Here is a 27,567-nt window from a genome sequence, read left to right as displayed (position 1 = left end):
TGAAGCATACATGGTTGAAGTCTCCTAAACACAGCTGGAAGGAGCAAGGGAAGTGTCCAGGTTGTCAGCTCAACCAAGGGAACCATCATGATCCTGATCAAAACTTATGGACTTCATGCTCTCGGGTCTACACAATAGTAGGTGGGGAATGATTTTGTTAAAGAATGGCTTAATGAGAGCAATCATCCAGTTTGAACATAAATCACACAGAAGCAAGTTATTTTGATTATATATATGCACATGTATTGTTAAAAATGTTCTTAAAGCTTTAATTGTAGATTATAAGGTAATATACATAAAACCATGAAAATCTATAAATATTCACAAGACAAAGAAATTGCTATCATTATTAAGGTTTCAAATATGATTATGATCTTTGTCATCTCTCTGTGTAGCACAGGCTGGCCTCCAGTTCATGTCTCTGCCTTCACGGCCCCCAATTGAGGAATGGGGCCATCCATGCATCTCAAAATTTTTAACCCAGAAGTGTTCCTGTACAAAGGAAAGACAGGGATAAAAAATGGAACAGAGACTGAAAGAAAGGCCATCCAGATATTGCCCCACCTAGGCATCCATCCTATCTGCAGACAGCAAACTCCAACACTATTGCTGATTCTATGAAACACTTGCTGACAGAAGCCTGATATGGCTGTTCCTTGAGAACTGTTCCTACCAGCACCTGACCAATACAGATGCAGATACTCACAGACAACCATAGGACTGAGTTCCGGGACCCAAATGGAAGAGCTAGGGGAAGGACTGAAGGAGCTGAAGGAGATTGCAACCCCATAAGAAGAATAATTTCAACTAACTGGACTACTCAGAGCTCCCAGAGACTAAACTACCAACCAAAGAGTATACATGGAAGGAGCCAGGATTCCAGATACATATATAGTAGAGGATGGCCGTATCTGACATTAATTTGAGGGGAGGGAGGTTTGATGTCCCGGTGTAGGGGGGTGCTAGAGGGGTGAGGTGGGAGTGAGTGAATGGGTGGAAGTGCACACTCATAGAGGCGAAGGGGAGGGGGCAGAAACAGGATGGGATGGGGGGGTGGGTTGTGGAAGGGTCAATGGGAAGGGGGATATCATTTAAAATATAAATGAATAAAATGATTAATAATTATAATAAATATCTCTGCTTTCAAAGTACTACAATTATAGGGATGTGTCATCATGCTTTGCCCCTTATTTCTAATTGGCAAAATTTCATTTAAGGCACAAGAATTTCATTAAAGAATTTTGAAAGGAGCCTGAGTATATGTTTGCCTAAATAAATTTCACTCTCTTCTGGAAGCTACACAATACTGCTTCATGAGGATATGAGACCATGTATTTATGACCCTATAGTTTTTATAGGACTAGTGATACTAATGTGGCCAAAGAGCTCTTTATCTCATGATTAAACTAAATAAATAGCACTTGCAAAAATTAAGTATCCTTGTAATAAATAGTGCTGTAAATTTGGTTCTGTAAAAAAAAAAGGTTAATTATTTGCACTGTGTGTGTATATATACATTAGTGTATATATAGCTATTTGCCTTTTATGTATGCACATAAAATATGAGAGCCTAGCAGATAATAATAATACCTATCACATGCAAAAATCTTCACAGAAGACTTTTAGGGTGTCCTCTTCTTAACCCTGGAAGCCACTCTCCACAGGGCATTTTATTTAAAGATCCTGAGATTACGTTATGGATTATATTGCACTATAGTAAATGGTTTTTCAACTCCCCTGTCAATGCTAATTGATTGAGAGCGGTTTCTGGAAGCACTTAGTTGAAAAGACTGTGAGATAATTTGCTTTTCTTGTGGCTGTGATAAGAACTGGGTTAGTCAGTAGAGGGGTTTCCAGAGAGGATTCCTGAGGCCAGGACTGAATAAAATAAGAAAATGAGTGGGAAATGAGTTCATCACTCTCTAGCTCCCAGTTGGAGACAGTGTGGCCAGTTGCCTCAGACTCATTCGTGGCTGCTCTGCTCTTATTGCAGTGGTAGACTGTTTCTTTCAAACTGTGAGCCAACATGAACCTTTATGTTGCATTTGCAAGGTGTTTGTTACAGTAACTAGAAAAGTAACAAACATACATATCTAACCAATTCTGAAATGACTAATTTTCAAATAATATTCCATCAAAAGGGAATATGTTAAGTCTTTTACACACACACACACACACACACACACACACACCCCATTCAAGTATAATAATGATCAAGCAGCTGGACTTAATGAAATGGGCCTCAAATTCCAGCTATTTCAGAGGCTATGGTAGGGGTGTCACAAGTTTGAGTCCTGCTTGAGCTATACAGAGACAGCTCAGTGGAAAAGTACATTAATGTATGCACTAGCTTAATCCTAGCACCACTAAAGAATGACTCAAGTTCACAGGGTGCTGTCCTTTGTCTTGAGAATGTCCCTCAAAGACATGTGTGCATCTTGGTTCTACTGAGAATAAGAATATTTAAGAGATGGGGCTCATTGGCAAAATTTAGGTCCTGGGGGTGTGCCCATCTGTCATCATTCTGGTCTGTTCCATCTCCTCCAAGAAGAAGCTGGGCTCTACCATGCATTGCTGAATCACCACAGGTCTCAAAATACCATAGCCAGCGAATCATAGGCTGAAACCTACAAGACTGAACCAAAGCAAACCTTAATGTTCATGAGTTGATTATCTCATGTATCTGTTTCACCCAAGGAAATGTAGAACAATGGCCAACAAATAGCCAACAAATCCTGATGTTGATCCTAAAATTTCTGCTCTTAGATAATTTGCCCAGCTTCCTTTGTGAGAATATTCCAGATGTGACATGGGTCAGGAGAGGCCTTCCTTCTCAAGTCCTTTTTATCAATAAAATGTTATTCTCTCCACTTTGCTGCATGTATTTTTTTTTTCAGGACACCAGAGTTGAATTGAGATCTTCTGTGCATAAATTGTTCTCATAATCAAACATAAAATAACCACAGGTTAAGGGAGAATATAAGAAGTAAAAGTGCAATGTTTTATCCCTGTCCTCTGTTTCCAATTACATCCTGTGTTGATTTTTAAGGTGTCTATTATTCTGCAAACAAACTTAAACAATGAAAAAAGGAGAACAGGCCAAAAAAATTAATAATGAAGTTTAAATTACTTTCAAATTTCGACATGATTAGCTTGATTACTTTTTATGTTCACTCAAGAGTTTTGTATTTCATAGGGAACTTTTCTTGAGATTGTTCATATGTCCCAGATGTGACCTACTTTCATTCTGGAAAATGAATACTGTGTGTGCCACCAGCAAGTCAAGCAGGCATGGCTATTCAGGAGCTATTTATGTGACATGCTTATGGGAACCAAATATGCAAAGCCAGCTGGCCACTGAAACCTTAACTGAGCTTGTACTATGTACTGAGTGATATTTCTGGCCCCCAAGTTGCATTAACAAAGACCAAGTGCTGATGTTTGAGTAGTTATTGAACTAGTTTAAAAGAAAGACAATAAAACAGCCATAAGGTAAAAGAAACAAATGCAAAAAATAAAACCAGAGCAAACTGTGAACAATGTTAGAAGCTAAAGAAAGGCAGAGAAGCACTGCATCGGTTCAATGTAGGTGTTTGTTTTGTCCAAAGACAGTTCAGGAAAGTTTCAAGGAGGTGGCACAATTAGAGCAAGCTAAAGTTTAATTATAATATCAAATTAATTTAATTACAGTGTTGGCTATTTGGTTTTCATACTTAAAGAAATTGTGGACAGCATAAAATAGATACCTGCACTTCTGAATTTGCTGAGGCACAATTCACACTAGCCAAATAATGGAGTCAGCCAAGATGCCTATCAACAGAAGAGTGGATAAAGAAAACGGCATGTGAATACATGATGGAATACTATTACTAATCCATTGAGAGAGATGGACCTGGAGATCATCATGTCAAGTGAAATAGGTCAGATTCATAATGATAAGTGTAGGCTATTTTATTTCATCTGTGGAATAATAATAACAAAAAGACATGAAAAGGAACATTGGTAGGATATTGATGACTATGATCAAAGCATCTCATATGCATGCATGAAAATTTTGTAATGAGGGAGAAATAACAACAGATCCTGAAGAAATCCAAAACACCATCAGATCCTTCTACAAAAGGCTATACTCAACAAAACTGGAGAACCTGGATGAAATGGACAAGTTTCTAGACAAATACCAGGTATCAAAGTTAAATCAAGATCAGGTTAATGATCTAAACAGTCCTATATCCCCTAAAGAAATAGAAGCAGTCATTAATATCTCCCAACCAAAAAAAAGCCCAGGACCAGATGGGTTTAGTGCAGAGTTCTATCAGACCTTCAAAGAAGATCTAATCCCAGTTCTTCACAAACTATTCCACAAAATAGAAACAGAAGGTACTCTACCCAACTCATTCTATGAAGCCACAATTACTCTGATACCTAAACCACAAAAAGACCCAACAAAGATAGAGAGCTTCAGACCAATTTCCCTTATGAATATCGATGCAAAAATCCTCAATAAAGTTCTCACTAACCGAATCCAAAAAAACATCAAAACAATTATCCATCCTGACCAAGTAGGTTTCATCCCAGGGATGCAGGGATGGTTCAATATATGGAAATCCATCAACGTAATCCAGTATATAAACAAACTCAAAGACAAAAACCACATGATCATCTCGTTAGATGCGGAGAAAGCATTTGACAAAATCCAACACCCATTCATGATAAAAGTCTTGAAAAGATCAGGAATTCAAGGCCTGTACCTAAACATGATAAAAGCAATCTATAGCAAACCAGTAGCCAACAACAAAGTAAATGGTGAGAAGCTGGAAGCAATCCCACTAAAATCAGGGACTAGACAAGGCTGCCCACTCTCTCCCTACCTATTCAACATTGTACTTGAAGTCCTAGCCAGAGCAATTCGACAACAAAAGGAGATCAAGAGGATACAAATTGGAAAGGAAGAAGTCAAAATATCACTTTTTGCAGATGATATGATAGTATATATAAGTGACCCTAAAAATTCCACCAGAGAACTCCTAAGCCTGATAAACAGCTTCAATGAAGTAGCTGGATATAAAATTAACAGAAACAAGTCAATGGCCTTTCTGTACACAAAGGATAAACAGGCTGAGAAAGAAATTTGGGAAACAAAACCCTTCTCAATAGTCACAAAAATTATAAAATACCTTGGCGTGACTCTAACTAAGGAAGTGAAAGATCTGTATGATAAGAACTTCAAGTCTCTGAAGAAAGAAATTAAAGATCTCAGAATATGGAAAGATCTCCCATGCTCATGGATTGGCAGGATCAATACAGTAAAAATGGCTATCTTGCCAAAAGCAATCTACAGATTCAATGCAATCCCCATCAAAATTCCAACTCAATTCTTCAAGGAATTAGAAAGGGCAATCTGCAAATTCATCTGGAATAACAAAAAACCTAGGATAGCAAAAACTCTTCTCAAGGATAAAAGAACCTCTGGTGGAATCACCATGCCTGACCTAAAGCTGTACTACAGAGCAATTGTGATAAAAACTACACGGTACTGGTATAGCAACAGACAAGTAGACCAATGGAATAGAATTGAAGACCCAGAAATGAACCCACACACCTATGGTCACTTGATCTTTGACTAGGGAGCAAAAACTATCCAGTGGAAAAAAGACAGTATCTTCAACAAATGGTGCTGGCACAACTGGCGGTTATCGTGTAGAAGAATGCAAATTGATCCATTCCTATCTCCTTGTACTAAGGTCAAATCTAAGTGGATTAAGGAACTCCACATAAAACCAGAGACACTGAAACTTATTGAGGAGAAAGTAGGGAAAACCCTCGAAGATATGGGTACAGGGGAAAAATTCCTGAATAGAACAGCAATGGCTTGTGCTGTAAGATCGAGAAGCGACAAATGGGACCTAATAAAATTGCAAAGCTTCTGCAAGGCAAAAGACACCGTCAATAAGACAAAAAGGCCACCAACAGATTGGGAAAGGATTTTTACCTATGCTAAATCAGATAGGGAACTAATATCCAATATATATAAAGAACTCAAGAAGGTGGACTCCAGAAAAATCAAATAACCCCATTAAAAAATGGGGCTCAGAGCTAAACAAAGAATTCTCACCTGAGGAATACCGAATGGCAGAGAAGCACCTGAAAAAATGTTCAGCATCCTTAATCATCAGGGAAATACAAATCAAAATAACCCTGAGATTCCACCTCACACCAATCAGAATGGCTAAGATCAAAAATTCAGGTGACAGCAGATGCTGGCAAGGATGTGGAGAAAGAGGAACACTCCTCCATTGTTGGTGGGATTGCAAGCTTGTACAACCACTCTGGAAATCAGTCTGGTGGTTCCTCAGAAAACTGGACATAGTACTACTGGAGAATCCTGCAATACCTCTCCTTGGCATATATCCAGAAGATGTTCCAACCGGTAAGAAGGACACATGCTCTACTATGTTGATAGCAGCCTTATTTATAATAGCCAGAAACTGGAAAGAACCCAGATGCCCCTTAACAGAGGAATGGATACAGAAAATGTGGTACATTTACATAATGGAGTACTACTCAGCTATTAAAAAGAATGAATTTATGAAATTCCTAGGCAAATGGATGGACCTGGAGGGCATCATCCTGAGTGAGGCAACCCAATCACAAAAGAACTCGCACAATATGTACTCACTGATAAGTGGATATTAGCTCAGAAATTTAGAACACCCAAGATATAAGATACAACTTGCTAAACGTATGAAACTCAAGAAGAACGAAGACCAAAGTGTGGACACTTTGCCCTTCTTAGAATTGGGAACAAAACACCCATGGAAGTAGTTACAGAGACAAAGTTTGGAGCTGTGACGAAAGGATGGACCATCTAGAGACTGCCATATCCCGGGATTCATCCCATAATCAGCTTCCAAACGCTGACACCATTGCATACACTAGCAAGATTTTGCTGAAAGGACCGATATAGCTGTCTCTTGTGGTACTATGCCGGGGCCTAGCAAACACAGAAGTGGATGCTCACATTCAGCTATTGGATGGATCACAGGGCCCTCAACGGAGGAGCTAGAGAAAGTACCCAAGGAGCTAAAGGAATCTGCAACCCTATAGGTGAAACAACATTATGAACTAACCAATACTCCGGAGCTCTTGACTCTAGCTGCATGTGTATCAAAAGATGGCCTAGTCGGCCATCACTGGAAAGAGAGGCCCATTGGACTGGCAAACTTTATATGTCCCAGTACAGGGGATCGCCAGGGCCAAAAAGTGGGAGTGGGTGGGTAGGGGAATGGGTGGGGGAGTGTGTGGGGGACTTTTGGGATAGCATTGGAAATGTAATTGAAATAAATACCCAATAAAAAATATGGAAAAACAAGAAAATGTTGTAATGAAGTACTTTGTGTGTGTGTGCATGCCATACTTGCACACACACACACACACACACACAGAGGGAGGGAGAGAGAGAGAGAGAGAGAGAGAGAGAGAGAGAGAGAGAGAGTCTTTTTTTTCATCAAAAATTACTTTTATTGTAAAAAATTCACACATTAAAATCCATTCTTTTGGTGCATAATTTTCTGAGTTTTAACAAACACATACACATTGTAACTATAAATAACAGAGAAAGTTCCTATTATTAAAAAGAAATCCTTTGTGCCAATACTTGGTGTCTACTGCTTTTTCTGCCTTATTGCTTCACCCTTTCCAGAAAACAACACAAATGAAATATAACAGTAAGCAGCCATTTGAGTCTGGCTTCTTCTACTTAGCAAAATACATTTAAGATTTATCCAAGTTGTTGCATATATGGTTCCTTAGTTTTTTATTGCTGAGTAGAATTTTGTTGTCGGGATACACCAGTTTCTGTATCTCTGCACCAGTTGAAAGGTATCCTCTGTTAGATTTTCTCCATTTTTAAGTGGTCTGCAGGCCTAGCAAGGAGGAGGAAAGGTCTCCCACCTGAGAGGAAGCAGTCCCTTCTGGGAAACCTGGCTGAGAAGTGTATCCCAGGGTAACATGTGCAAGAGGCTGTAACCAGGATGGCTCCTTCACTTCCCATGCCTTAAACTCTATGAAAAACTCAAGTGTTAATCGTGTGAGCAATATAGCAAATGAATACAAGTTTGTCCTGAGTAAAGTCAGAAACCCTCAGAGTAGGGCTGACTAATATTTTGGAAGCCAAGTGTTTGTAAGAATATTTTAAAATTACTTTAATTAAAAAGTAGTGAAAAAGGTAAAAATCACTCCAAATCATACCACCTAAAAATGTTTCCAAGGTGGAGGTGTTTTGTTTTTAGCTTGTGCAGAGTCACTTGCAGGTTTACAGCCTGTTATATACATTTCCTATTTTATTCCTATATTTGTTTTGAAATTATCTCTACAAACTATACACATGAACTATTTGCTTAAAAATGTGTTACATACATCTTATACATACATACATACATACATACATACATACATATATACATACATGTATCTTAGCTTATAACTTAATATAAAATCTTGGATATTAGTAGAGGTCACAATATATTCATAGATCTAGTCTACTGTTTTAATGGCTTCATAACACCCAACTAAATGGATGTGCCATCAGTTATAAGTCACTCGTGTTGACAGGTGGACATTTGGATGATGTCCAAGTTCCTATGTTTTTGAGTTTCACTGAGATTTAATTCACATACCACAACATTCACCCACTTGGTATGTTCACTGTTATACAACCACTAATGTAATTTATGAACACTCTAGTTTTTCTTGCCTACCATTTATTACTACATATATATGCACTTTTTAAACCAACTCTGTACTTGACATATACATGGAATTGTACAATTTGTCCTCATCAGTGACCGGCTTCTTTCCCTGAACATACTCTCGGGGTTCTCCCATGTGGTAGCATATCTCAGAAGTATTCCTTATTTTCTTAATAAACAGCTTGTGAAGAAACCGGATTACTGTTTTATTAAACATTTAGTAGAATTCTAGAATTCAAATCAAAAGCAACTTACGTATGGGTATTGTTGTGGCTTATCTGTCTTGTTACTTATTTAACCTATTTGTTATTAGGTCGATTCTGGCTTCCTATATTTGGTTCTTGGTACTTTATCTTTTTAGGGATTTGTTCATGTTTAGTAGGTTAATTTACTGACACATGAGTATAATAGTACTCCCTCACCCACCTTCTATTTTTCAAAGGTCAGTAGCAACATTCCCTCCTTTATTTCTCAAACTAATGATTACATTCTACCTCTTCCTGCTATATGTAGCAAAAGGTTTGCCAGTTTCTCGCTTGGATACCTTGCATTTTCTCTATTGTACTCCATTCTCAGGCATTTTGCATGTTTCCCCCTTTTTGTTGGTTCCTGGTGTAGTTTGCTATTATTTTCCTATGGCTTAAGATATGAAGTAAATTACTGTTACACGATCTTTCTTCTCATTGAATAGGCTTATCTCTAAGCATGTCCCATATAGACAAAGGTAGCTGGGAACCATCAGTGTGGATGGTAAGGATCAAACTCAGGGCCTCTACAAAGCAGTAAGTACTCTTAGGCACTGAGCCATCTCTCCTGCTTCTTTATTGACCTACTTGGTCTTTAAGGTATCACTAATTTTCACTTATTTGTGAGTTTCCCGATTTATTGGTACTGATGTATAACCTCCTTCCATGTGGAAGAGAACATGTTTGACAAGACTTTAGTCCATTTGTATTTATTAAGGCCTGTTTTGTGGTTCAGTTCATGATCTAGCCTAAAGATGTTTCATATACATGGGATAAAAATATATATTCTAGTGCAGTTATATTCTATAGCTGTCTTTCAGATCTATCCAGCATCCAGTGTTGAAGCTGGCTACTTCCTTGTTTATCAACTGTGCAGCACTACTTGTATTAGGAAGGAGACACTGAGTATCCACCAGTTTGGAGATGTGCCTGTTTCTCCTTTCATTCTCTACTTTGTTTGCTACCTTGTTTCAGGTTATTTGAGGGCTCTGTAGTTATGAAAATATGTGATTACAATTCTCATGTCTTAAAACACCAACCTTTTAAACACAAAGTGGATCTTTCTCTCTAGCATTTTTGTTTCCCTTTCCTCATGCTTTGGGGTATGACAGCCAGGCAAACTCTTTCAACACACTGCAGGGCTAACAGAACAGTACAATTACCAATATGATTCTGTTACTTCTAGGAAGCAGAATTAGGTTTACAGCCTAGTAAAATTTAGCCACCTTATTTCCCTTTTGTTTTATTTGTTCCTATGGATTTACAGGATTTTTAAAGAAACTATAGCATTATTTCCCAGCCTTTTTGTCCTATTATTGGCAGGTCCTAGGGTTTGAACTCAGGTCTTCCTGTTTGGTGGCAAATGCCTTTACTCACTGAGCCATTTCACTCGACCATTTGGAGAATTTTTATGCTTCTTTCTCACCTTTGAATGAAATTCTTATTATATGTTGTTTGATGTACTTAGTGGAGTACCCTACAGTTCCTTCATTTTTCCCCGTTATAATATAGTATAATATAATATAATAATATAATATAATATACCTTGGATAATATAATCTCATTTAACCCTTACTCAGGGAGGTCTGAAGCAACGTTACTTTTTATAGATGAGATAAATGAGGCTCAGAGTAAGAGACTTTCTAAGCTCAGGGTGGTAAACATGGGTGACTTTGAGGGTCACAGGTCTGACTCCAAAGCTGGTTCTACCATCTAAACCATTTAGCTGCTTCTTCTTCTTTCTTCTTCTTTCTTCTTCTTCTTCTTCTTCTTCTTCTTCTTCTTCTTCTTCTTCTTCTTCTTCTTCTTCTTCTTCTTCTTCTTCTTCTTCAACAACTATAAAGGAATCACTAGGAGAGTTGAGGCAGGCTGCCTTTCCTCTAAAGAACTTTCTTTCCTTGTCCCTTTAATATAGATTCTAATTCATTTGTCTTGAAAGTTCATATATTAGACAGATACTCCATGAAGAATGTATATTGTTTTGAATGCAATAGTACCATAGATTACCAATATTTTGGTTTAAAAGATGTCATAATAATAAATATGGTTTTGAGGACTCTGAAAACTTAGTGTGAAAGCAATCATTAAATAAGTTAATAAACTTATGAATCTACCTACTGAAACTGTTGAAGGTTCTGACAAAACACAGTTTGAGTTCAGTAAGGAAATATTTTAACACTGGGTTAGTTTTAAAACTTCGTATACAGGAAACAGTCCTAGAAAAAGTCTTATCTCTAGGACTAAACACTGAAGACTACAAAATTATTAAAGAATTTTTAGAATCTTTAGGAACAGTCCTATGTAATATATCCTGAGAATTAAAGGTTTTCACATGGTCTTAACACTCAAGGTATTTTCTGCCATATATAGTGTTCCATTATTATCTTTAACACCCAGGATATTGTCAATTTTATACAATCTTTTTCAATACTATACAGTATTTAATTATAGAAAATACTTTTTAGGGTGGAGAAATGACTCAGAGGTTAAGAGCACTGACTGCTCTTCCGGAGGTCCTGAGTTCAATTCCCAACAATCACATGGTGGTTCACAACCATCTATACTGGGATCCAATGCCATCTTCTGGTGTGTCTGAAGACACCTACAGTGTACTCATATACATAAAATAAATAAATATATCTTAAAAAAAGAGAAAATACTTTTTATCAATTCTCTCCAAATGCTGAGAGTCATTGTCCTAATTTCTTTCTTATATTTCCTCTTCAATTATCAACAAATTTTTATGAATTTACATATTCTTGATCTAAGAAATGAGAAAAGGAAAATCATCTGAATATGCATTTACATACATACATACATACATACATATATCCAAATATATGTGTGTAGATATGAATTTCTAACTACCATTGATTTCTGTTCTGCCATCTGTAGCAGATGTTATAAGGGAAGCATGCTGAACAGCTGACTGTAGCTTTTTGCTCTTTGCAAACTCTATCACCAATATTTTCCCATAGAGTTTATATCCATTAATTTGGTGCAGTGCTTGCCATGCTATGTCTTTATTGGGAAAGGTGATGAAAGCTTGTCCCCTCATGCGTCCATTCATCATTCGGAACTGAATGGGTGGTCCTTTTATCTCCTGGAATCGAGCGAATAATGAGGTAAGGTCTCTTTCTTTCACCCGAGGACTAAGGTTCTTCAGATATAGCACCTTGTTTGGTTCCCCTGGATTATATGAAGAAAACATAGGAATGTTTCGGATCTCCTCCTCTGACAAACGATTTCTCTGGATCTCATCTTCTGGGATAGATTCTATTGGTTGCTTCAGCGTCTTAGGCCCAGTCCAATATTGCTCAGTTGGAAAATCAATAACCTTTGCCACATGGAGACTGGGGCCTTTACCCTGTGCTGCCTGTTTTCCCTTGTCCTGGAGGAGTGATGGGTTCTCAGCTGTGCCACTCCCACTCACTGATGCAGCTGAAACCAGTGAGTGGGAAGCAAAGGGTTCACCTCTCAAAAGTTGGAACTCTTCAAGACGTTTTTTCATTATAGTCTCGTGGTAAAAATGTTCCAGGTTGTTCATGGGATCACCTTTGTTCTTCTTTGGGGGTTCATCTTGGTAATAAAGAGCCTTAAGGAAGGAGTGACCATCAGTTCCCTGAAATAAAGACTTCTCAATTTCCATTTCTCTTCGGGTCAGCTGTTTGCTCTTTGAAAACCTCTGTGGCAGGCAAAGGATGCGCTGGCGCTCTGAGATTCTTTAATATCTTCAAGCCGTTTCTGTATTGCTTCGGGAGTGGCCCTCAGCCTTGTCCTCTTTTCACCAGAAACATGGCTTTTCCAGATCAATATTTCAGTTTCAGTGAGCCCTAATTCCCTGAGAGAAGCAGTTTCCTGGTCTTTTTCATGTAGTGTCTGGAACTGGGACAAAGTCATTGTCCCAGCTGCTTCCTTCCCAAAGGCCTTGTACATAGTCCCAGGCGCAAAGCTCTTTTTCTTAGAGATACATTCTTCAATGGAGACAGAGGTATCGAGTTGATGTTGAAGGAGGCTCTTCAGCTGCCTCTCACCTTCTGTTTCCAGTTCCTCCAGGACATGTTCTTCATCCTTCACACAGCTATTTACCCTCTTCATGTTTCCGCAGGCCCCTATCACTAACTGAGAGAGTCTTTTTTAATGCTTAAACGGAAAGTCTTTTCAATTCAGGCATTACCTATTTATGGATAAATGTTCAACTTGTATTAATGAAGAAAAATGGCAATGTATGAAACGGTTGGACATTAAATAAAAGGAGTTAACATCTGTTATGTGTTTTTGTATCTTTTAAAGTTAAAATGCCCATGATGTTATTTCATCCATTTGGTTATTTTAAAGTGAGCAATCTAGTAGTATATGTTACAGTCATGAAACTTTGTATCCATTGCCATTATCTAATTCTAGATATCTAATTCTATAGTTGTGATGTCTACTTTTGGTTGTCAACTTGTCTACATCTGGAATTAACTAAAACCCAAGCAGGTGGGCACATCTGTGAGGAATTTTTCTTGGTTTCTTTGAGGTGGAAGACACCCTACATCTTGTCATATCAGAAAGGACATGGAAGAAGTGAGCTTATGCTTTTTGTCTGCTTCTTCTCATACTCACTGGCAAGCTCATCTATCCTGATGCATTCCTTCTGTAGAGTTAGAATCCACTTCATTGGAATTCTGATGTAGACTGAAAACTGGCAGCTCTATAGGACGACGCTGGAACTACAGCATCAGCTGTATACTGCTGACACATCTAGTCTTGTGTACAGAAAAACAACAGGATTCTTGGCCTTTCCTTTTGAATATAGTGATTATTGGACTACATGGACCACAGCCTATAAGGTGTGTGTGTGTGTGAGTGTGAGACAGCCTCCCGTATCTGTCTCTTGCATCTTCTTTCTGCCTTTCCCATAATCATCCTCACTCTCCCCATTACAATTTTCATGTTGCCTCCCATGAGGCAACTAGCTGTCTTCTTGTGACTACAATATTTGACAATCACATGATGAGTCTGTATTTCTCTACAGCCTTTACTAATACAAGCCTTGATATTCTTTTTTGAAAAGGATTCCCAGAGCCAGCCGCTCAGTCAATATGAAAACTGTAATGGGGAGAGTGAGGATGATTATGGGAAAGGTAGAAAGAAGATGCAAGAGACAGATACGGGGGGGCTGCTGGTCAATACCATGCCATCAGCGAGTGTATTTTCTCAGTGTCTTTTAAAGGCAAGCAACAGAAAGCATGAGCAGGAAGTAAAACACTAACTTATTTAAGTAATAAACAATAATAGGATTTATTGTATACTGTATCTATGTTTTACTAAGCCCATTTCCTTCAGGTTTGGATAGTCTCTCAAGGATGTATTTGTAAGTGGAGGAACTTGGCAGGATATAACTCATGTCTAAACTAAAAAACTAAGACAGATGTTACCAGACTCATTCATGATAAATCAGAAGAAGTCAGCCAAAGTTAACTCTGGATGTGCTTCCCATATGCCCCCCCCCCCCTTTTTATCTATACAAGCCAAAGCTATCTCAGCTATTGGTACAGAAAGACTATGCCTGCCTTAGGCACCCTCTCAAGAAGTATGGATCTTACCTGTCATTCATACATGGATCGTAGCATTCATGCCCTGCTGTAGGTCGATCCACCTCTGAGAGAATCTTACTGTTCTTTTTTATGTATAAGAGCTGCACACTTTATCAATCACAGAACAGAAAATTGTAGGTATCTTAGTCATCTGAAAACACAGCTCTTACCCATCATTTGCATGTAAATAATATTGTATTAATGGCCTGCTTAGGTTGAGAAGGTTTTCAAGATGATCTTACCCACCATTGACTACCAACATTTGCTAGGGAATATGTTGGAGCTTGAATTTATGTAACTCTGCTTTGACATCGGAATCTCTAATGATTCCTCTCAAGGAATCAGGTAATAGACACACCATAAAGAGGATCAAAAAGCCAAGTCCTGCTATGCCCAATAAGTGAGAAGTAAAGTAGGACCATGAAGGACCATGTCATGTAACTTTTTCAGAATATCATTTGCAATGCTAGGAGTGTCAAAGGACAAGGGTTTGCATTTCTTAAGCTTACAGCTTTCTTATATATGGCTAATAAATCTAAAGAAGTTTTAGTATTATGCCATATACCTTAGGGTGCCTTTCTACTTTGATCCAATTATGCTGACTTTCATTATATGACAGGGTACAACCTCGATACAGGATCAGAGTTATCAACAGAAAGCAGGAATGTCTGGAAGGTGCATAATAATTATACACAAACTACCTTTTTTTTTGATACAAGCTGACAGGCAATTTTTCAAGGCTTAAAGTTTCTCTCTCTTCTCTCTCATTCTCTGCTTTCTTTCTTACTCATTCCCTAGCAGCTTGAGGCTGTACATACTCGCATTCTCTTGTGCTCTCTGCTTTTCTCCTATGCACTTTTCTTGAACTCTCATGATCACATACACCTTTGTGTGTTCTTTCACTGTCTCTCACACACACCCCACATTCACTCTCCTTTCACTCACACACACATACTCCTCACATTCTCTCTTCACATTCCTCACTCACTTTTCACATACTCTTTTCAAGCTCTCTCTCTTACTCTTAACTCACTCTCCACATTCACCTCTGTTGAGGTAAATCTCCTCCCAAATATGCCCTGGCAATGAAAACACAGCACAGTTAATATGATTACATGCTGTGTGCCTAGCTTGGGCAGATCTACCGCTACACTACCATCTTCCTCAGCTTATGAGACCCCCTTAGAACATGCAGCTTCTCCAGGCCATGTGCTTCTGCTCCACTTTTCTCCTCCTTCCTCCTCCTCTGTGTCCTCTCTGTCTTCCATTTTCTACTTCTCTCTCCCAACCTTCTGCTCTATCTTCCCTTTTATCTGCCCAATCATCAGCTCTCCTTTATTTTACAAATTAAGGTGGGAAACAGGTTTACAGGAAATCACTTGAGTGCTGACTCATTCCTTGTTGGAAACCACACACAGGAGAATGGAATTAACATCAAATATAATTAGCCCCAGGGCTAGCCACACACAACAAACTACTCACCTGCACTCAACATGTCTCTACTTGCTCTCTCGCCTTTCTCTTGCCCTACAGTCTTTTATTACTACTCCAAAATCAGGTAGAAAAAGACATTGTACAATCACTGCCAAATCAAATTCAAAATAATAACTACATCTCACAAAGAATCAAGAATTGCAATTGTTCTCCAAAGTTTCAAGGTTCCCTATTTCCAGGCCTATAGCCAAACTTATCATTATTTAAATAATAATTGCAAACTTATCATTATTTAAACTTTAACTTTGACTTCTTACACCTCAGAGCTCTGAGGCCAGCTACTTGCATTTTCTTATGAAGCTCTAATGATAAATGACATGGGCAAAGCTGCCAGGCATTGGCCAGAAAGAATCAAGTTAACCCTTAACTCAATAGTTCTGTTAGCTTTCTGCTTTTGCACATTGCACACAGTGACACTCCTAAGAGTCCCAGTGTTATATAAGATTTTACATATTCTATACTTACTTATCCAGGAATCACGCTCAAATGTTGTGTAAAACTTATTTCATAACTTCAATAGTTTTTTTTCTTTCTTTCTTGGGTTTCCAATGTTGGCTCTATTTAATTTTCTAATAATTTCTTCAAACTTTCTTTTCAAGTCAAGCATTAATCTGGAACTACCATTGTGAAGTTATAACATTGTTTCCAAGATGAGAACACACAGCATGCACTTGGGCCATTAGGACTGTGTTGTGCTGTGCCCCATTCCTCAATTTTTAATTGTTTAAGAATCATTACATCAAGGAACATCTAGTTTCACAGAATTCACCAGAGCAGAAGGAGAAAGAAGAAAGTCAGATACAATAGAATAATTATGCACACCAAGGCCAAATGAAAAGCAGTCACCCACAAATGCAATCTATATAACTGTTGTCCAAGGCTCTACTGCATGCAGAAGTGGTAGCACTGACTATAAAAGTTATGAGAGCAACAACACCAGCAATTATCTGCCCAAGGATACGTTTGCTCCTTGCCAGAGTGTGATGCAATGCTTCCAATATTTTTAAGCCTTTTTCAGAATACCTGGGTTCAGACAAATTTACTGGAATCATAATAAAAGCTGATTGTTGTACTTCCATTACAGATTGACCATTACACAGTACAGAAACACAATTGGACAAAAACCAATTAAAACAAGAAACATTGAACTCCTTATCAGAGCCCATAACAAAGGTAACATTCCCAATTAGTAAAAGATCAGGTGGGGTAATGCAGGATGTTACATTTACTATAACCCCAGAACCTGTTCCATTTTTGTCCACAGCAAACACAACCTCATTCAAGGCAGCTGCCAATTTTCAAATATGTCTCTGAAAATGTCCAGAATCAGTCCTCCAAACGCCCACGGTCATTTCCTTTTGTCCATATTGGATTTCCAGACCAGTCTCTGATTGAGTAGGAATAACTAGTCACATTAAAGAAAAGGGGAGGGTAATTATAACAACTTCTCTATTTTATTGATTTTTTTGAAGGCAGGTTCCACAGTCTCTGTGTTCTCTGTCCCATGAGATCTAAAAATAAGGCAGCTTGTCAAGTCTGAGATATAGGCACTCCCATCTTAATTCTTTGCACTACAGTCTTAGAGATATTTGTCCAAATCTGAGAGTCCACAGAAACACATCCAGCATTGGTGCTATTTCAAGTAAAACATATGGGTAGTCTGATACACAGCAGTGTAATCACTAATTTGAAAAACTTTTTACTCTCAGACCAAGGAAATCCTGACAGCTGAGTATGAGAGGTCACAAGTACTCCTGGCTGTGACCACACAGATGGATGTAGCAAAGGTGGGTTAGGAACATATGACCAGTACAGCTTCCTTGTTATTACTCAGCAAGATCACTGTCAGCATCATTCTTTGTCCCAGCTCAGCATGTCTCACCAATCGCTCTGGCAATCACCACATTGCTTCAGCATCCTGTAGAAAAAACACAAACATGCCTTCTTTCCCATATTAAAACCAGATCAGGATCATGACATCTGCCAGAATCCTTCCATTTACCCTCGGCATACTTATGCTGAGTTGTATAGAATGCCATAGATGCTTAGCAGCAAAGAGTCCCTTGGCATACAAGGTCAAAAATTTTAAAATAAAAGTGAAGGAGTATACAACTTTCCCTTTTTTATTTTTTGTAACTGATTTTTTAGAGCTCCATGGGCTTGCTCCATAATTCCCTGTCCTTGAGGACATAGGAAATTATGTATTTTATATAGATATTAACTCATATTTTATAGGTTTAACCCATCCAATTCATATTTTAAAATATATACTTTATACTTAAAGTATATATTTAATGTATGATTTATATTTATTGTATATATTAAGATATATAATACAATTAAATGTATATAATTTTCATTTAAAGTATATAGTTAATATTTAATCTATAATTTATACTTAATGTGGGTAATTTATATATACACATGTATGTGCGAACATGCATGTAGTCATCAAGAATGGGTCATCTTCTGATGACATGAATAAAATATACACTTTACATACATGTTTCAATGTATATAAATTCTAACTTGTGTGGTATATGTTAGTTTAAATAAATTTGGGGCCACCTGCATGGAAACCAGGAATCCTAACCTTCACTTACCTGTGCCAGAGCTAGCGAGTCTTTGGCTCTACTGTGGAGCTGCCTCTGCTGCTGCCCAAAAAGGGAGGGGTGGGAGCATGCTCTGGAAGCCAGATGCTCTGGGTTGCAGCCCACGCTGCACGAGCTCCTCCAGCCAAATATTATTCCCCTCCCTATGTCCTGCCACAGCCATTTCTGCCCCTCAGGCAGGCGCTCAGGGCAATGGGAGCAGTGGGGCTGGAAATGAGGCCAGCAGGGAAGTTTGATGTTCTTTCTGACATTGGACCACTCATAACCACCTGTAACTACAGCTCTAGGGGTCTAGAAGCACATAGAGTCTAGAAGGCCTCAGATGCCCTGTAATTGAAGTTACAGATGGCTGTGATCCACCATGTGGGTGCTGGGAATCAACCTCAGGTCGTCTGGAAGAGCAGGGAGCCAGTGCTGTTAAGCGCAGTCTCCAATTTTGATGGACTCTGAAGTCAAAAGTTATTTTTTCTTTTGTTATTGCTGTTTTCTGTTTTGGTATCATATTTAGAAAATCACTTCTTAGTTCAAGGTCATGAATAGTAAGTCATAAGTTTCAACAGAAAAATGTATTTTTAACACATTTAGAGTTTTCATCCAGTGTGGATCAAGTTTTGCATATAGTGTGAGATAGGAATCCAAACTCATTCATTTGCTTTTAGATATCCAGCTGTCCCCAGCAACATTTGATGCAAAGACTGTTCCTTTCTCCAAGGGATGGGTCTCAGCATCCTCACTAGACATCCTGACCATAGATGCACGAGTCTGTTTCTACACTTTCCACTATATTTCTTTGATATGTATTGAAAGAAAGAAAACTAAATTCAAGGCTTCAAAGTCCTAGCCAGAAGATTTATTCAAGGCCCTAGTCAGAAGGTTTACAGACTTAAAGCCATAAAGATAAGAGAGTCGGGCCAACACAAAGGCTGTAAAGTCATCCCAGGAACCAACTAGCAATTGAGATAAGAAAGGCCCACAAGGACAATCTCCGGACAAGCTCAGATGAGTAATGGGCCACCTGCTGATATAGTTTGAATTTAGCCAGATGCTCTGCAAACAAAGATAGACACCCTCCCTTTAGAGTTACTGTCACATACTGCTTGCTGATGTTTAAACTGCCCACTTGTGTGTAACTGCACCGATTTCCTCTATCCCCCCTACTCCTTTCCTATATAAACCCTTAACTTTTGAGCCTTAGGGTCGACTTCCTTGTCTCCTGCGTGAGATACGTGTCAGTCTGGAGCTCCATTCATTAAACTGCCTCGTGTGTTTGCATCAAGACGTGCTCTCGTGATTCCTTGGGTGTGCACCCTCTCGGGACTCAAGTGGGGGTCTCCCCACTAGGGTCTTTCATTACGCCTCTATTTTTCTGTGATTCTGCTTTCTTTTTTAAGAAATATTAAGCCTACAGTTTTTTTTTTTTAGGATTTTGGAAATCCATTATTTCTTAAAATTAAGTACAAATTTGAGAATCAACTTGTACATTTATTCAAGAACATTTGCATTATTGATGTGTTTGCCTTAACTGATCCTTGGATCAATTTGGAGAGTTTTGTTATCTGAATGCTATTTCAACTCATGAACACTTGATGCTTGTATGCTTTCCTGCGTGTCTTTATTTCAGCAGTGCATTTAAAAAATATGTGGTGATATTATATCATTTTAGTTAAATGCATTAAGTACTTTATTGTGCTATTTCAAATGTTATTACTTTATTTTTTTCAGGTAGTTTCAGTCAGTATATAGATATAGAATGCATTTTCTTTTCTGATGTTACCCTGGCAATTTTGCTGATGTCTTTTCTTAGCTTATTAGTAATGAAATGTGTGTGTGTATATATATATATATACATATATATATATACATATATATATATATGTATATATATATGAAATACAAACACACATCGGTAGAACTAAGACAAGCTAAATACCATCATCTGTGATCAGAAGCAGTTTTGCTACTTCCAATTTGGGTCTCTACCTCCCTACCCCCTTTTTTATGCCTCCTTCTCTATGTCTGTGTCTGTCTGTGTCTATGCCTGTGTCTGTGCCTGGACTTGCATGTCTAACATTGCTTTCACATTGCTTATGATATTGTCTTTTTTAACTCCACCCATCTTTTTGTTAATGTGTAAATAAAATATCATCTCATCTTTTAAATTTCAATTTATTTTGCCTTTGAATTAAAATAAATCTCTCATAGCAACAAGTGGGCAGAATGTGATCTTTAATGCATTCTGCCAATGTTTCTTACTTTATTAGAGATTTTCACTGTTATATTTACAGCGTGATAAGGTGGGCTTTCTACATGTTTGCTATTTTCCCCCTCTATATCACATCTTTCTGTTTCTGACATCATCTATTCCTGCCTTATATTTTGTTAAATACATTTTCTAATCTACCATTTTTTATTCATTTTTCTTTACCTCTACAGTTTAAGTTATTTTCCTAGTTATAAACTGGGGGCTACAATTAACATTTTAAAATTTAAAGCAATCTATTTTTTGTGATTCACCTATATTTCTTCAAATCACAAATAGTTTGCTTGAATGCAATTCTAATGAATCTAGACTTGCTAAACTTAATTCATTTCCAGAAAAATATGCTCACAAAATAAGCTTTTTGTTTTTTCAAGATGAAATTTGATATGACATGTTGCAGTCTGCTGTTTAGTTTTTGTTGTTGTTGTTTGCTTTTTAGCCATTGTTGACAAAATGTATAATCCACTTTTAGACTGTGGATTTGGTTGTTGCTGTTGTTGGTGTGGTGGTTGTTTTTGTTTTGTTTTGCTTTGACAGAATTTCACTATGTAGACCTGGAACTCACTATATAGACCAGGCTGGCCTTGAATTCACAGAGATCCACCATCCTCTGCCAGGATCTAAAATATATACAAGCATGGTTGCATTTTGATTTAATTTTATTAATAAATCAGTGATATAGTGTGTCATATATTTTTCTATCATTTTTTAGACTATAAGAGATGCTTTTTAAAAGTTTGCATCAAAAAAAAATAAAAGTTTGCATCAAAATATTTGTGTCAAAACTAGAGTCATGGTGGTACATCCCTTTAATCCCAATATCCACGAGGAAAAGGCAGATCTCTGTAAGTTCAAGGCCAGCCTGCTCTATATAGTGAGTCCCAGGACACCCAGGGCTGGACATTACTCTGTCTCAAAAAAGACAAAAAAAAGGGTGGAGCTGAAAAATTACATTTTGCTTCTGCTTGTGAAATTGGGGTTTTCAGGGAATTGACTCAAAGTCAGCTATTTCCTAAATTCACGGAGAGAGTTTTTTCAAAAACTGATTTGCTCAATACATTGCTCTGAAGTATGTCCTGGACAAATTCCCCTTTCTAAACCTTGTATAATAGCAAACCATAACAAGTCCTAGTATATACATCTAAGCAAATTGTCTTTTTTCTTATGCTATAATTTGTTATATGTCAAATCATTTTTCTTCATCATACATTTTATAGAACTACTGTCATTCAACAACTCTATACTCACAGTCACCACTTACTGTCAACCCTTGTTATATAAATACTGAATCAACTTTGGTTAATGTGAAGAATTTCTTACACACTTCACTTAGAATATGATATTTCTCTGTATGAAGGTATAATTAGTTGAATAAGTGACTACAACTATAATATATACACCTTTTACCTGTCTTTGAGTTAAAGTCCATTTATAGATTAAAAATGAGTTTGATAAATACTTAATCAGAAAATGAACAATCTAATTTTAGTTAAACCAACCTAATTTCAATGAAATATGAAAAGTTTGCTTCCATATGCTCCATATCTTTACATTGTAATCTCCACAAACATATTTTATAGCTTGTATATATCCCTGTGTAGCTTAATAATTATTTTCTAATTCTGGTGTATTAAATCATTTAGAGAAGTAATTGAAAACTATAAACACAGAAATTCTGACTTTTATATGTAGGCCATTCTATTTTCATTTTGTGTTCTCTATTTTCCTTGCCCATTCATTTATTCCTTTCCATTTTATTTATTAAACATTGGTAGGAATAAGATACAGTTAGTTACACATCATTATTTCAAATGGGAAGCTTATGATGACATTGAAAGGTTCTCATGTCTTTAATACTTTCATGTAGTTTTAAGCAGGTATCTGTAATATTTATAATGTTACTATATTTGCTTTTTAAGGAGCTGGAGAGTTGTCTCTGTAGTTAAGAGCACTTGTTGCTTTTGCAATTGACTTAGGTACAATTTCTAGCATCCACATGGCTCACAACCATCTGTAACTATAGTCTCTGGAGATCTGATTTCTGAGGGCACATATACATGCAGTTATAACACTCATCCACATAAAATAAACATATCTTTAAACTTATTACCTTTTATGTGAAAGTTCTACAAAGTAATTATACTGTTAGTAAAAGAAGAGCAGATATTTACCTTTGTCTTTCTCCATATTTCTAATGTCAAAGAAGACACTTCACTAAGAGAATATATTTAATATGTGGTTACTGATACTATGGAATCTGGTTTCCTCAGGTGGGTAAACTAGTATTACCTTCATTTACCGTAAGAAAACTGAGAAGAAAAGTAGCACAGGGACTTGACCAGGGTCATAACAATAGAGAAAGAAAAACAGCTTTCTATTTCAGTACCCCTCAAGTAACTTGCTGCTGTTATTTCTGACAAGCTTGCAACAATCCTTCCTGTTCTTTGCACTAACGTCTGGTAATAGACCCTACTTGTGATGAATAATCCAACTGAGACAATCTCCATTTTGAGATACTTTTGTGCTTTAGTAAAACAACACTAAATATAAATGAAATAGAAAATTGCCTCCTATATATTCCAGAGCAGTATGGAGAACATTTGACGGCAGTTCTATATAACAAAAGTTTGAAGTGGAACAGACAGCAGCATTACCAGAGTTTTCTGATCTCAAAACTCACTGATTTGGCCTTATCATTGTCACTGTGGGTGGCTTAAAATTATGTAGGGGGCTGGTGAGCTACCTCAGTGGGTAATAGAGATTGGGGCCAAATCTGGCATCCTCAGTTTAGTCTCTGGGACCCACATGGTAGAAGGAGAGAACTGATTCTCTTGAGTTGCACTTTGTCTTCCATCCACACACATCACAATATTCTAGTCACACTCAAGAATAAATAAACAAACAATAACTACTGTGATAACAGAGAAACAGAGGCATATGAGGATTTTTCCATGTGAAAAATAAGGCTGTTTTACAATTTTAATTCTGTGGTGATGATACTTGTCAAAAATTGCTAATGGGTTTATTTCTTCATCCAAGGAATCTCTTACTTCTTTCTTGCCAGGTATCCAGAACTCTCATTCTTTCAGCTTCTTATTCCTACAAATTCAGCAGTCATAGAAGTATTTCCACAACTTTGAATAAATTACTATGTTAAGTATTTTAGTTTTTACAAGAATGTCTCTATCTTAACACTGGTTAAAATCCATATCCCAAGTAATAGGATTATAGTAATGAAGTAGATATTGAGAAATCCAGTCTTACTTAGTACCAATCTCAACAGCATAGAAACTGGACTCCTTGGAGAAATGGCTGACTTCAGGACAAGGCCAGGAAAAGTTCCTTGTGCAATCCGTCTCAAAAAGTATAAAAGCGTCACTGCTAACAGAGATGTGCAAGTGAAGAGATAGCAAGAGTTCCTATGAGCAGAACGTGTCCTATGATTACAACATAATAGAGATGGTCAATTTAAATGCACGGATAGATTTGCATATTTCTAGAAATTTAAAGTAAATACAAGTCAAAAGGGAAAGCTCTTTTTCTTTTTTTTTTTTATTACCTATTTTCCTCAATTACATTTCCAATGCTATCCCAAAAGTCCCCCATAGCGCCCCCCACTTCCCTACCCACCCATTCCCATTCTTTTGGCCCTGGCATTCCCCTATATTGGGGCATATAAAGTTTGCAAGTCCAATGGGCCTCTCTTTCCATTGATGGCCGACTAGGCCATCGGGAAAGCTCTTTTTCAAAGGTCCATATCAGCTTGTTCTACATTTGGACAAATGAGGAAAGAATCACAGAGACAGAAAAACACTCTTTCACACCCACCAAAGTGATACTGCTTTCTGCAGGAATTGTCAATGGATGCTTAAGGCACTAGGAGGGAATATTTGGAGAACGAGGCACTGCAGAGTCTTAGGTTCCTCAGTTATTGCAGTGAAAAGCTCTGTGACTATGGAGAAATCTAAAGAACACCAAAATATTAATTTTATATTAAATTATAAAGTTTAATATCCCTAATAATCAGACAACCCAATACCTTGTTTCTTCTAATATGCTTAGAATGGAATCTTTCCCCCAAACTGTTGAGCCAAATCTGATAAGAAACCCCCTGACTAACCTAGCAATCCCTTTCAAATATGTTGTAGCCATGTACACTTAGCAACTGACCTGCAATAGAAGAAAGTAAAAATCACACAATTGCAAACATATTGCATGGTCTTTGATCTCTTGATTTTGTATACTTGGAAGAAAAAAAGCAGAAGTGAGGAATTGAGAACAGTTAAGCCAACTTAAGGAGTACATATTAAATGATAATATTACATCACTGTTAGATTTCCTAAGCGAGAAAACAGTCATTTATGCTGGACAAACCTGATTGTTAGGAGATATATACTAATGTTTTAAAGGTTAATAGTATAATTGTTGATTTTGAATTGTGTATGTGTGTTGTGGTAGGTAGTAGTCGTAGTCGTAGTGTATATGTCTGTTTATGCATCCATTGAGAATATGGAAATTAAGATGAGTAAAATATTTTATGTATAAATATTAAAATTTCAGAAGTAGGACAGTTCTTTAAAGTGGCCAATTTTGTTTTATAGAAAAATCATGTTATGTTTATAAGAAAAACTATGAAAACATAATAATTTAAGAGGTATGCTTTTAATCTTAATACTCAGGCAGATCTTTGAGGTTAAGGTCAGAGAAAGCCACCAACCAAAAGGAACAAGGCACTATCAACAGCTTAATACACTGGAGGTCCCCAAATCAACCATTGTAGTTATTGATCCTTTTCATTCTGCAGATTCTTTAACAAGTAGTAATTAATTTCACCCATTTGGACAAGATGGCTTTGCTTGCAAAACAATGTTGAAGGAAAAGAACGTGGGCTACCTGAAGAAACATGTCTGTAAACAAGTAGATGCAGACTTGGTCAATGAAGGATCATACAGACTGCTTATTTTACAAAATAGTCTGTAAAAATCTGCTCTCAACTCCCTCTTTACATATAAGAGAGATTTGTTGGAAACAACCAGCTTATGAACATGGGGACCTCCTTAAGCACCAGCATGCTTGTGTGTAAATAAAAGTGAAAAATATCGTGTCAGATGGCTGAATTGATAGGAGTGGACAAGTGAATTTGCATCTGCGAAGCACTTAGAATATGGTATAGCAACTCATTCTCATATATTTTCACGAGTATTATTGTATAGCTTCAGGACCATGCCAGTATGCCTATGCCTCGTATAATGAAATGTAGTTTGGACGAAGCCTTGTTGAGGTTTCCCTCCATTTTCTTTTTACTCTTCTTGTCCTTTTACCTCTCTCTCTCTCTCTCTCTCTCTCTCTCTCTCTCTCTCTCTCTCTCTCTCTCTCTCTCTCTCGTTGTTTTGCTTTGCTTTCATGACAGTTGGAAACTATTTTCAGTTCACATTGAAACTCTTTAAAACTCAGTCAAACAGTACCATATATTCACTAGCCATAAGTGGGCTTATGGGTATTTTTTTTCAACTTATATCAATAAGCATGTCATATGTCTTCACGGGCCAAGATATCTATTGATAGGCAAGTTTTACTTTATTTTCAATTACACAGAGAGTTTAGAATATCACATTTTAGCCATAAAATCATATCAAATGTAATTTTCTCTTATATAATAAAATATAAGAAGTATTTCTAACACTGCAATGGCAGATTTTTTTTTAATTTGGGTTTTTATTAAGCCTGCTTAATATGAATTGTGACCATGTTTTTATTGCTTATGTTTCATTTAAGCTATATTCTTTGTTAAATTTAAGTCTTGGAAAAATAGGCAATAGCTTGATTAGTGATACTACATATAAATCTAGATTATTCTTGCTTTTTATAGACAAGCATCTGCGGATTAAATGATTATCCACTATTTGTGCCACTGTTTGGTCGTTGTTTTGAAACCTGCTTACCAGGATTAGAAGGAGTTTTGTGCATAAAAATAGGCCACCAGTAAGAAGCGTGGACTATTTCTCCTAACCAACTGTAAAATGGTGACATATTTTATGAATCAATTAGGCAAATATAGACATGAAATGTGCCTCTATCTACCTGTTGTTTTCAAATATTTGAAAAATTGACATGCTTTTCCCCCTCATTTTAGAAAAGAAGTTGTAACAAAGTTCCTTGATATTAATCTTTCCCCATACATGGTAGTTTTAAGTCTCTTGCTCTGAAGATGCTCATCCTTCAGTGGCAGAGCTGCTGTTACCAGCACTTGGGAGTTTGCACTTGGCTTGAAATTTGCATGGAAACCTTAGAACTCCCTTTGGGCAGTCCAACAAACTGCAGACAATATCAATGGCAAGCAATGAGCTAAAATGTGTTAAAGGGAAGCTGTATAGGTGATATATCTCTGAAACATTTTCTACACAATTCCCCCGTCCTTTCTTGATCCCCAATGAGTACTGACTTTCCAGCAGGCAACAGATCCCACCAGTATGAATAAGTGAGGACTACTTCCTCTCTAGAGCGAAGGAAGGAACCCACATATTTGATTCCCTGTTTGCAGCCACCAAGTCGATATTCAACCCTGATTGAAAACATCCTTGGCAAGGAAGTTTGTCTCTGTCCTTCTAGACTGTTACCACTTAA

General features: G+C 37.3%; 1 protein-coding gene across 1 annotated transcript; it reads right to left on the bottom strand.

Moving 5' to 3' along the window:
- Nucleotides 1-11,767: 11,767 nt before the first annotated feature.
- LOC110287107 (RNA-binding protein 41) lies at nt 11,768-14,458 on the bottom strand. The gene is given in 2 exon segments (XM_021153784.3): nt 11,768-12,715; nt 12,718-14,458. Coding segments are annotated over 2 exon segments (1,236 nt in total). The 5' UTR covers nt 13,094-14,458; the 3' UTR covers nt 11,768-11,855.
- Nucleotides 14,459-27,567: the final 13,109 nt, after the last annotated feature.

This window comes from Mus caroli, unplaced genomic scaffold (assembly GCF_978045245.1).
Source record: "Mus caroli unplaced genomic scaffold, Mus_caroli_1 scaffold_6, whole genome shotgun sequence".
Classification (NCBI taxonomy): domain Eukaryota; kingdom Metazoa; phylum Chordata; class Mammalia; order Rodentia; family Muridae; genus Mus; species Mus caroli.
This window is presented reverse-complemented; position numbering and strand designations above follow the sequence as displayed.